Raw genomic sequence first — 12080 nt, forward strand, 5'->3', positions numbered from 1 at the left:
CGCTTACCTCTCCAACAAAAGCATACCCCCTCGCTTGCCCCACTTCCTGAGTCATGGAACTTGGGACAGAACTTTAGACCCCTTGATTAAAATATCAAAAATGTCAAATGAAGGGAACAAATTAAAACTTACATTATGCGGAATGGAATCACTGATGCTGATAAGTTCTTTTCTTGTAACGATTATTCTGTTTGATTCTCCACATACAACTTGAACACACAAAAACAATCAAAACACGTAAGAGCAGCACACCGTGGCTGGCGATTGAGGCGCCATACTTATGTATATTTTAAGTATAAATTCTCGAGTATATATACTGTATAATTACCCTGTTGTTCCATATTGCATTATTGCATATTACATAAAAGAGTTGTGAATGTACTGGAATCACAGTCCATATACATTCCCTTTCATACATCAGTTCCAACTGGATTTGTAATAAGAAAAACTGAAAAAAAAAACATAAAAAGGTTCAGATGATAAACATTGTTTCTTGCATATTTTCAAGTTAACATGTTTGAGACATCTAAAGAAAGAAGATACTGTACAAGGAAGTGGATCCAAACTTGATCAAAACAGGTCAGGATCTAAGCAATTTGAGCAAATTCTAAGTTAAAAGATGACCAAACAAAACACATAAAAATCATAAAACACTCCAAGAAATGAAGCAATCACAATCTTTAGACCTATATGCTATGAAGAGATCATGGAAAGATACATCCTTATCCTTAACTTTGTACACAGAGATGTCACATGGAAGATGTGCTGCGTGAGTATTACATATTCTAAGATATATTATAGATATATGCTACAATGCTGCAGAACTCATTCTAATGTTTTGCTTTTACAGAGTGCAGACCAAAATTTCCAGCCAGAGACGATTGTGATTGGTGAAACCAGCACAGAAAATGAAGAAACATTTGAAAACCAACCAACTGTGGATCTTATATACACCATAAATGATAGGCCACCATGGTACCTTTGTGCTTTGCTTGGTTTCCAGGTACTATATAATTTTATTTCATATACATTATATTGAATTCATGTTTATATATTGTTGAGTGTTATTATATACTGTAGGTTATATAATATATTTTTTGACTTCATATATTAGAAACAAGACTGTTTTCTTTGTTACTCCAAAAAGTAGTTATGGTAAGATACACCCTGGACAGGATGCCGCAAGGCACATAGACACAAACACAGTGATATAAAACACTCACACCATGGCCAGTTTTCCCATAAGCCAATTTACCTACCAGTATATCTTTGGACGTATATCTAATCAACCATATATCTAATAAACCAAACGACTGATGCCCATGGCTACTGGTCCCACAATTTCTTTTAATGTGTTCCTTTCCAGATAAAAGATTCTTAAAGATAGTTGTTACATTGGCTCTGCCAACTACCGTCACAGACAATCCCTGATCTGATGAGCAGTGGTGGTGCTTTTAGTGTTTTTTGTCATGACTTTGTCAAGGTGATGGAAGAATGAAAGAAGGGTTACAAAATAGAGAAGGCCATTCGGTCCATTTAGACTGATTGGTAGATGCTGTAGTAGCTAATTGATCCATAGATCTCATCCAGCTGCTTCTTGAATGAAACCAGGTTATCAATTTCAAAAGCACACTTGGAAATTTGTTCTATATTCCCATCTCCCCATCTCCCTTTTGGCTAAAGAAGTATATAAGTTTGAGTATTCACCCCTTATCTACTGTCTACTTTCTTTTTTATATTTCAAACAATTCTCAATCTAAACACACTCATTTCCCTCGAATACCTACTTTCTGCAATTTGAGAATTCATCTTTTATGAGGAACTTTATCAAAGGCATTCTAAAAATCTAAATACACCATATCACATTGCCTTTATGCATCTATTACTGGTGTTGCTTGTTCAAAGAAATCTAACAAGTTATGTTCTATTTTTTTCACAGCATTATATCCTAGCATTTGGTGGCATAATTGCTATTCCACTCATTCTGGCTGAACCTATGTGCATTGGAGATAATAATGCAGCTAAAAGCCAACTCATCAGTACCATATTCTTTGTTTCTGGTTTGAGCACGCTGCTTCAGACGACCTTTGGAACCAGGTATTACATGTTTATTTTGTTGTACTATTCTTCTTCTGCATGTTAAACTTAATAAATTAATAATAGATACTACCATAAAAGAAAATCATTTTACTGGCTTAAGTTTTTTTATAACGGCTTTAAAAATATCTAAATGCACTTGGAGTTTCAGAAGTGTTGATATTTTTAAAAAATATAGGGAATTTGATTTCCCAAAACTATCTTGTATTATTAAATACAGTCCACAATCAAAAATAAAAATAAAATAAAAGAGTCACTGCTGATAACAATCAGGTATGCCATCAGTTTGGCAAGTAAGTTTATACAGATTACAGTCATTGTGTTCACTTTTGGTGCAGCCTGACTGACCTTAGATTCACAGTACAAGATTAAAGCTGATTTGTATATCTGTATTTTGTAAATTTGCATTATATAGATTGCCTATTCTTCAAGGAGGAACATTTAGTTTTGTTACTCCTACCTTGGCAATTCTTGCTTTGCCCAAATGGAGATGTCCTGATATGAATGAAGGGTTCGTGAACAAAACAAATGCTTCACAGATACACGGAGATGAAATATGGAAATCCCGCCTGCGTGAGGTGAATTTCTTTCCTCATTTGGTTGTGTGTTATATAAATTGCATTTCTTGGATTCATATTCGGTGATTATCCTTCATGAGTTACATTTTCTGTTAATAAATCATATCAGAGTTTTGGAAAAGATGCTTGCTACAATTACTTATTACTGATTATATTGACATTTTATATTTAAATAGTTACATGTGGTTTTCTTATTTTTACTATAGAGCTGCAATGTTTGTCAGTATTGCCTGGAAGTATCTTTGGTTTTCTGTTGTTTCAATATAGAGTAGCTTCCACAATTATTCCTAATTATACTTCTAATTATAGTTCTTACTTCTCAAAGCAGAAGAAATTATTTTAAAAAAGCAACAACTCCACTTTCCTTCTACTCTCCTTTCCTTCAGACATTGGTGGTACTTTTACTATTGGTGGTAAAAACATTTTGCAGGTTCAATATAAGCACTATTTAATAAGGCAGCAGCAGCACTTTAAGCCTCCACTGTGTATCTTCCCTCCCACAGACTAAGTAGATGATAATTCCATGCGAATGATGTCAAGACAGGTCAAGGTCAATTGATTCTAACAGGAAATACAGAGATAAAATGGTCAAAGATAAAATGTTTCCAAAACATAACCATATCTGGACACTCCTCAAACATGTTTAAACAGGAAAACAAGGTGTAAGAGGGGTTCTTGAAGATTAGGATTTGTGATTAAGAAGTATTCCAAATTGCATCCACTGCTCAGGGTTTTAAATAAAGCCTGCATTAAAATAATCCAAGGTTTCATAAACTGTAACTCAATGTTAATTTAGCAAAAATATTTTCAGGTGTCCTGTACATCAAGATTTTTTTACTTTTGGGAATTAAGTCATATTAAATCATATGGGAATTTAACATATCCAGATAAAATGTAATCCTATAATGTTTTTAGGCATCTGATACTTTCACAACGTTATGGATCCACTGTCTGGATACTGGAGGAGTCTTATTTCACAGGTGGGCAGGCTTCTGCGGCAACTGAGAGGGAAGTTCCCTCTCAGGAGTCATATGAGTCTCTGCCCTGGACATGATATTCATGACTGGTTCTGTTCCCTCTGCCCTGGATGATGCTTCTATGGTAGATGACATAGGGAAGGTTGGGAGGTGAAAGACCGGAGGATACTGAGCCTTGGTGCTCCTTGCATGATGGTGCCTTTCAGAGTGGGGCTGGCCGGCCATGAAGAAAACTGTAACCAATTTCCCATCTTCAGGATGGAGCAGCAGTCTTATTGAGTGCACTCCTACTGGGTGCCTTTCATAGCTGAAAGACTGAATTGGTGCTCTTGTGTCAAACAGTTAAGTAAGGAGTAGAAGCAGCAAATCTCACTGGCTTCCTGTCCATTGACCCAATGGTTGCAGCCTTAGTGTTACCCTCCATGTTATTGGTATTATTGAAGGACCCTATTTGCGCCAACAAGAACTGCTGCCTGCTGACTGGTTTCTGGATCTCCGGGTCCTACTTATGATGGTATGAAACTGATGTGCTTGGGAGGACAGAAAACACAAAGCCTTACATTATTTATCTTTTTTTTCTGTGGGAGCAAAATTTCATTTTATGTTCCTTAGGGCCTTTGCCTCAATCAGGTATTAGATCCAGAAGCAGATTCATAAAGAAAATGTTGTACTTTTTGTTTTTTCTAATGGCCGATAATTTCATAAGAGACAAGATCCCATCTGACACACAACTTAATTGAGACTTTTCATAGGAAATTTCTCTACAACCCTTCTTTAGCAAATTTCACCATGAAAACACTGTCATTTTCAAATCTGGAGAATGATCCACTTCACTGAAATCATGATCTGACCCGGCTAGTGAGCAGTACTGGTAATGTACAAAATGCTCAGTCCTCTGTCCCTGATGGTGGTGATCAGGCAACGGATCTTACTGACTTTTGAAGCTGAGTTAATAATTATGTGGTATGTGGCAAGGTTCCAAGGGAATATAGTAGTAAGCGACATAAATTCATCTAAAAGCAACTAATGTACTCCCAAATGAAATGGTATAGAGTATTATTAAATAAAACACAAATTGAGGTTTTGGACAGTCTCAACAGGAGCATGATAAGAAAAGAAAAGTGAAGGTACAGTAATGTTGACAAAGAATACATTCTAAAAGAATAAAGAATGGATTTATAATGTTTTAAGGGTGGCTTACATCTTTGGGTCCTAGAGTCCTTGTTACAACGAAGGAATTATAAAGTTCACCTGAATGTTTTATTAAAATAGAGTGTCAAAATAGAGTGTCACAATGACCACCAGGTGGTCATTAACAGAGCATAAAGTCAGTGCTCTCTTGATGGGCGTATTTTCTCATAGAATATTTATAGTATGAGGTGAAAAAGCATGTACAGTACTTTGTTTAGGTATTTCAGTCTGCTAACATTCTGCATTCAGTGGTGGTCAAATATCCTCATTGGCATTTTAAGAACATATAAGAGGCTACTGACAGCACCTTCTCAAATAAAGCCAATGCAAGCTTCACAAAATACTTATTGTTGGGGTGCGAATGCATTTCAACACCATACATTTAGATACAGTGCCTTGCGAAAGTATTCGGCCCCCTTGAACTTTTCAACCTTTTGCCACATTTCAGGCTTCAAACATAAAGATATAAAATTTTTATTTTATGTGAAGAATCACCAACAAGTGGGACACAATTGTGAAGTGGAACGAAATCTATTGGATTTTTGAAACTTTTTTAACTAATAAAAAAATGAAAAGTGGGGCGTGCAAAATTATTCGGCCCCTTTACTTTCAGTGCAGCAAACTCACTCCAGAAGTTCAGCGAGGATCTCTGAATGATCCAATGTTGTCCTAAATGACTGATGGTGATAAATAGAATCCACCTGTGTGTAATCAAGTCTCTGTATAAATGCACCTGCTCTGTGATAGTCTCAAGGTTCTGTTGAAAGCGCAGAGAGCATCATGAAGACCAAGGAACACACCAGGCAGGTCCGTAATACTGTTGTGGAGAAGTTTAAAGCCGGATTTGGATACAAAAAGATTTCCCAAGCTTCAAACATCCCAAGGAGCACTGTGCAAGCGATCATCTTGAAATGGAAGGAGTATCAGACCACTGCAAATCTACCAAGACCTGGCCGTCCCTCTAAACTTTCAGCTCAGACAAGTAGAAGACTGATCAGAGATGCAGCCAAGAGGCCCATGATCACTCTGGATGAACTGCAGAGAACTACAGCTGAGGTGGGAGAGTCTGTCCATAGGACAACAATCAGTCTTACACTGCACAAATCTGGCCTTTATGGAAGAGTGGCAAGAAGAAAGCCATTTCTCAAAGATATCCATAAAAAGTCTCGTCTAAAGTTTGCCACAAGCCACCTGGGAGACACCCCAAACATGTGGAAGAAGGTGCTCTGGTCAGATGAAACCAAAATCGAACTTTTTGGCCACAATGCAAAACGATATGTTTGGCGTAAAAGCAACACAGCTCATCACCCTCAACACACCATCCCCACTGTCAAACATGGTGGTGGCAGCATCATGGTTTGGGCCTGCTTTTCTTCAGCAGGGACAGGGAAGATGGTTAAAATTGAGGGGAAGATGGATGCAGCCAAATACAGGACCATTCTGGATGAAAACCTGTTGGAGTCTGCAAAAGACCTGAAACTGGGACGGAGATTTATCTTCCAACAAGACAATGATCCCAAACATACAGCAAAATCTACAAAGGAATGGTTCACAAATAAACATATCCAGGTGTTTGAATGGCCAAGTCAAAGTCCAGACCTGAATCCAATCGAGAATCTGTGGAAAGAGCTGAACACTGCTGTTCACAAACGCTCTCCATCCAACCTCACTGAGCTCGAGCTGTTTTGCAAGGAAGAATGGGCAAGAATTTCAGTCTCTCGATGTGCAAAACTGATAGAGACATACCCCAAGCGACTTGCAGCTGTAATCGCAGCAAAAGGTGGCTCTACAAAGTATTAACGCAAGGGGGCCGAATAATTTTGCATGCCCCACTTTTCATTTTTTTATTAGTTAAAAAAGTTTCAAAAATCCAATAGATTTCGTTCCACTTCACAATTGTGTCCCACTTGTTGGTGATTCTTCACATAAAATAAAAAATTTATATCTTTATGTTTGAAGCCTGAAATGTGGCAAAAGGTTGAAAAGTTCAAGGGGGCCGAATACTTTCGCAAGGCACTGTATAAACTGTTTGTTGCAGATGTTCTTTTTATATACTGTATATTGAAAGTCTTACAAGTATTTAGTTAATTTGTTTCTCAAAAAAACAGAAAGTGAGTGTACATTTCATGCTGAAATAACTTTTAATTACAGCTCATCAACGGTTTTGATACATTTGGCTATTGCATTTATATTAGCTTGATTCATTAGTCATCCAATAATGATGATAAATTATTTAATTCATTTATAATTTTTATAAAAATAATGCAGATGAATGTGCTGCTTGAAATGAGATATGTTTGCCCTTGTTTACACTTGCTTTTCACCAGATGCCAGTAAATCTTTAAGGGAAAATTTTGCCTTTTACAGATTCAAGGAGCTATTCTTATAGTTTCCTTGCTCCAGGTCTTGCTGGGAGTGTCAGGCCTCATTGGGTTTCTTGTTAGGTTTATTGGTCCTCTAGCTATTGCACCAACCATAAACCTCATTGGACTTTCACTTTTCATTGAGGCTGGGAAGAAATCTGGGGGCCATTGGGGAATTGCTGCCTTGTAAGTATCAATCTGTTATTTCACATATTTTTTTTTCTTTGTTTTTTTTACTTTTAAGTATAAACTATATGTTGTCCTATCCTTGGCAATCTCCTGACATCTGTGAAATTGAATCTACAACTGGGAATTATATTAAATATGCTCTTTTCTAATTCATAACCTTGATAATACAGAGATTTTACTCCTCTAAAAATGAGGTGACAGTGGCTTGCGTTCAAGTAAATTGATATTTGTCATATGCAGCATATACAGTTTTTCTTGCAAGCCTTTTAATTTCAAACTATTACATCTGTATTCCGGGTAAAACACTTTGTAGCTTTTTCAGAGAATCAAGAACCTCTGGAGGCCAAACTCATCACCTTTGAGCCTAAAAGTAGTGGAACTTGCAGTGGTTATAAGCAATTTCCAGTTCACAATTATACATAATGAACATTTTTTAAGATTTTGTTCTTTATTTTTATTGACCATAATGTTTGGTTTTAATCCCCTGAGCTACATTTCTGTGTGGACCTCCTACAAAGACAAAACGTAACCATTTTCAAAACGTTTTCTAAGTACTCTGTACATGATAAAAACAACTCATACCTTTTGTAAAAAAGGCTGTTTCCCAATATTTTGTTTTGAACATTTTTGCTCAATATATTTTTAAAAAATATAACTTTCAGGCATACTGTATAAGCCTCATCAGTGTTAAGATAATGTACATATCCTTTTAATTAATATTATGGTAATAATGATAAACTATTTAAACCCTTACTCTAACTAGAATGTGCTATAGTACAAGTGTAGTTTGTTTAAATTAACTGTTTAGAAATATACAATGACTTAAAAGTTTTCTTAAGGTTTTAAAGATACTTGAAAACATATTTACCATAATTCTACATAAACAGCACAATAAATCAAATTACAGCACTGTTCTCAGTTTCATTCTGATGATTTCACAGGAATCCTCATTAATCCATTTTTCCTTGTTGTCATTTAAATTGTTTAATTAAACATAAATCAAACTAAGAACCATCATAAAGCCATTTATCTTTGATCTGTATACTAAAAACTATTTTGTCATCTAAACAGGACTGTGAGCCTCATTCTCCTTTTTTCTCAGTATCTAAGTAATGTGAACGTCCCCATATTTGCCTACACAGAGAGGAAATGGAAAATTATCCGATACCCTCTTTTCAAGCTTTTTTCAGTGAGTGTTTTTACCACTTTATCTGCCAGTTGAATTTAGTGGCTTTTTAACAAAAAACTGACATGTCATGTGGAAAGCTCAGTTAATTTTGCATCTCAAATGTCATGTTTATTAACGGACCCAGCTTTATTACAAGAGTTAGCTCCCTATAGGCCAATGATATTCACTTGAGGTCTTGGAGGGTTGCACTCCTTCAGTTACAGTATATACAGTAGATTAGCCCTAGTTGTCAATGAGAAAAGACATGGACACTGTGCTTTGTGGTTATGCTCTCTAGAGCTCAGGAATACCAGCTGTCAATTCTAGTCTCCCAGTGGCTGGAAAAATGTAGGGCATGAAATTGGCTTAAGAATGGATGACATCTACTGTGACCTCCTCTGTTTTAGATGTTAAAAAAACAGTTAGGGGCACTTTGGAAAAATGATCAAACCCATGCACCTTTAGCTATATCAAGTAGAAATCTAAAAGAGACACTTCAATGCAGACCATGTCAATAATCAACTTAGACAAATATCCACCATAGCCAGAGTTTTCCATGCAGCCTACAAAGAGGCTAAATGCCTTAGTACCCACTTTTGGACACCATATTCATTGTCAGTAATTGAATGTGATATGGGATTGATTTTGCTTTCTAATGTTGAATGCTCAAACATTAAACACCACATTTTCTCAGAAATGAAGAGAAAATACTGTACACCCTGGATTGAAACTGTGTCCTTCATAGGGCAGACACATGCTGTCACACCAGAAACAATTTTACCAGAATCCAGTTAACCTACTAGCATGTCTTTGGACTGTGGGAGGAAACCAGAGCACCTGCCAGAAACTCATACAAACACAGGGAGAACATACACGCTCTACACAAATTGAACCTAAGGCACCAGTGCAGCAATACAGCAGTGCTAACCACTGGGCAACTATACTGTCCTTTAAATACAACAGTGCCTTCTTATTTATCAGAATGTTTTAATATTATCCTGCTACACTGGGTCACAGTCTCCAAGCTTTTGGGAAAGTGTTGCATTTGGTGTTCCTACAAAATGTGTCTGATGTTAGATATATCTAGCAAACTGATAGCAGTACACAAAAAATGTAATAAGATGCATTTGCTTTTTAGAAATTTCAAGTTGTTTAATTTGTTCTGATGGTACTTCTGTATTTCTGTAATACAGGTTTTGTTTGGAATGTGTGGGTCGTGGGTTATTTGTTTTCTACTGACATACTTTGATGCACTGCCCTCAAAGCTTGGTGACTATGGCTACACTGCACGGACTGATATCAATCTCGATGCTGTTAGAAGTGCTCCATGGTTTCATGTTCCTTATCCAGGTAAGTTTCATCATAGTTCCACTGAACACTATCATCACATCAAGCCTGTTTTGACAGGATATGGAAGCTGATTCAGAGTTTTCATAAACTCATATGCAGAACACAGGGAACAGTAACCGTAAATCCAGAATAGAAAGAAACTTATTTTCAGATATCTAATATATGATATAGTTCTTTATGGCACATGCTGAAATTATAAGGCTTTATAATCCATAAGGAAACAGCTCAGTTGAATAAAAACAATTTAATAAATAAATCAGGGATTCTCAGAACTCGACATGAGGTAAATATTTATTTTATTTACATAGGATATATATTTATTCTTTGTAAGTAAAGTTATTATATCTGTCTTAACAGTTAAATAATATTTTAAAATTCCTGAACTGTGGAAAGAATTTGATAAAACAGTACTTGTCTGTCACGATTATAGTCCCCCCTCCTTAAGGGTGCTCCAGCCCTATCACTTTAGACTTAATTCTGTGCACCTGATCCCTATTCCCAGCCCACCTTAAAAGCCAGGCGATGACGCTCATCCTGCGAGTCCGGGACCTGGAAGCGCCTGGTCCCGTTAATGTTTTATCCTCTGTTCCTGCTCCTACTCCGCCGGTTCCAACCCGGTTCATGGTTTTTAATTCCTTGTTTTGATGGATCTCCTGGCTGGACTTACTCTTGTGTTTTTGGATACCCTCTAAGGATTACGCTTTTGGATTGTTTGCCTCGGCCACACCTCCCCCGTGCACCAGCACACTTTGGACACGCCCCCCTGTTTTCAGCCCCGTATTCCTGCATGACGTTTTCCCAGTGTTTCCCCACTTCTTTGGATTGTGTCGTCCACATAGGGTCCGGAAAGTACTGATCGTTACATTGTCTGCTTCCAGTTAATAGACGACTGGATGAGATTATTTGATAATTCAGCTGCTGGCAACATATAAAGCTAGATGAGACAAATAACTATTTCATCACTTTTGTAATATGCTTTTTTTTCTGGTTTCACACATCTGTTGCAAGGAGTCTCAAACCTATTAAATAGTTTCCCTGACAAGTTGCAATAAGGTGAATTGTTTTCCCCTGTTAATGGTATTTGCCCAGATGAAATCTTGCTGGGAATTCCCCTTTCATTCCAAATGTCAATAGTCTCATCTAACCCCTCTCTCTGCGTATAGATCCAGCAAAGGCTGACGATGCAGACAGCTTTAACTGATTTAAAATTAAACACATGGTGCGAGTTCACCACACTTACCCTCCCTACAACCACTGATTTGAGTAATTTTTATTCACCGCATTATTGGTATTTTAATAAGGTTAATTTGCTTAATATAATTTCCTAGGCTTGGTGATTTATTTGTTTGTCATTCCTATTTAATATTTAGATACTAAATTAATGAATTAATTAAAAATTAGTTAACATTTTTCAGTAGATAATGGAAAGAATCTGAAGATATCTGGGAGGGGGGGGGGGTCAGTGAATTTATCAGTGTATACTAAGAACTGAATATAATTTTTATAGTTAAATCTTTAAAAAAGATGAAGATATGTTATCCTATTTGCAGTAGAGCATAATGATCTTGACATAAATGTCAAACATTAAATAATTGGAACGCCTTGAATGTGGGATTGATAGAAGAGTCGTCTTACATTTCCTCATTCGTCCCTGTGTGTGGTCCCGTGGATGGTAGCTGCGAGCTGAGGAATGAAAAATACACAATTAAAACTTGTCCAAATTTGATGGTTCTAACAAAAAATAAATAATTAAGGTGTAAATATTTAAAAACCTTGAAGTGGTCACAGAGCTAATGCAATCATCTAAGCATCTGCAGCGAATATGGAAATGTGTTAATACTGTATATTAAAATACCATGCTCTTTAAAAAAGTAAGCATATTAAAAAACTATATAACAAAATAACTCCATTCTCTTGACTGCTACTTTAAGAATCCTGTGGCAACTTCCGCCATATCTGAAAATCCTGGCACCATACAGTACTTCTCAAAACTGGGAAATATCCATGTTCCTAAATTCTTTAACTGCTCCACAAAGCATGATATTCTCACTCTTCTGTATGGCTGAGGTACTATGCATACTGAAGAATGTAACAGCAGAGTGGAAAAGTGCATTTTTGCAGTTGGTTGCTGGCACGTTTCAGAGCAGTTCTCTACCCACATAGCTCA

General features: G+C 36.6%; 1 protein-coding gene across 2 annotated transcripts in view; it reads left to right on the plus strand.

The window, feature by feature from the left end:
• Positions 1 to 12080, plus strand: part of LOC102682847 (solute carrier family 23 member 2) — a 57683-nt gene that overhangs the window by 12194 nt on the left and 33409 nt on the right. For both annotated transcript variants that reach the window (XM_015352758.2, XM_015352757.2), the window contains 6 exons: positions 851 to 1003; positions 1940 to 2097; positions 2513 to 2675; positions 7211 to 7392; positions 8467 to 8584; positions 9757 to 9913. In XM_015352758.2, coding sequence (XP_015208244.1) covers positions 851 to 1003; positions 1940 to 2097; positions 2513 to 2675; positions 7211 to 7392; positions 8467 to 8584; positions 9757 to 9913 — 931 coding nt within the window. The remainder of the gene's footprint in view (positions 1 to 850; positions 1004 to 1939; positions 2098 to 2512; positions 2676 to 7210; positions 7393 to 8466; positions 8585 to 9756; positions 9914 to 12080) is intronic.

The sequence above is a fragment of the Lepisosteus oculatus genome, chromosome 7, assembly GCF_040954835.1.
Source record: "Lepisosteus oculatus isolate fLepOcu1 chromosome 7, fLepOcu1.hap2, whole genome shotgun sequence".
Taxonomy (NCBI): Eukaryota; Metazoa; Chordata; class Actinopteri; order Semionotiformes; family Lepisosteidae; genus Lepisosteus; species Lepisosteus oculatus.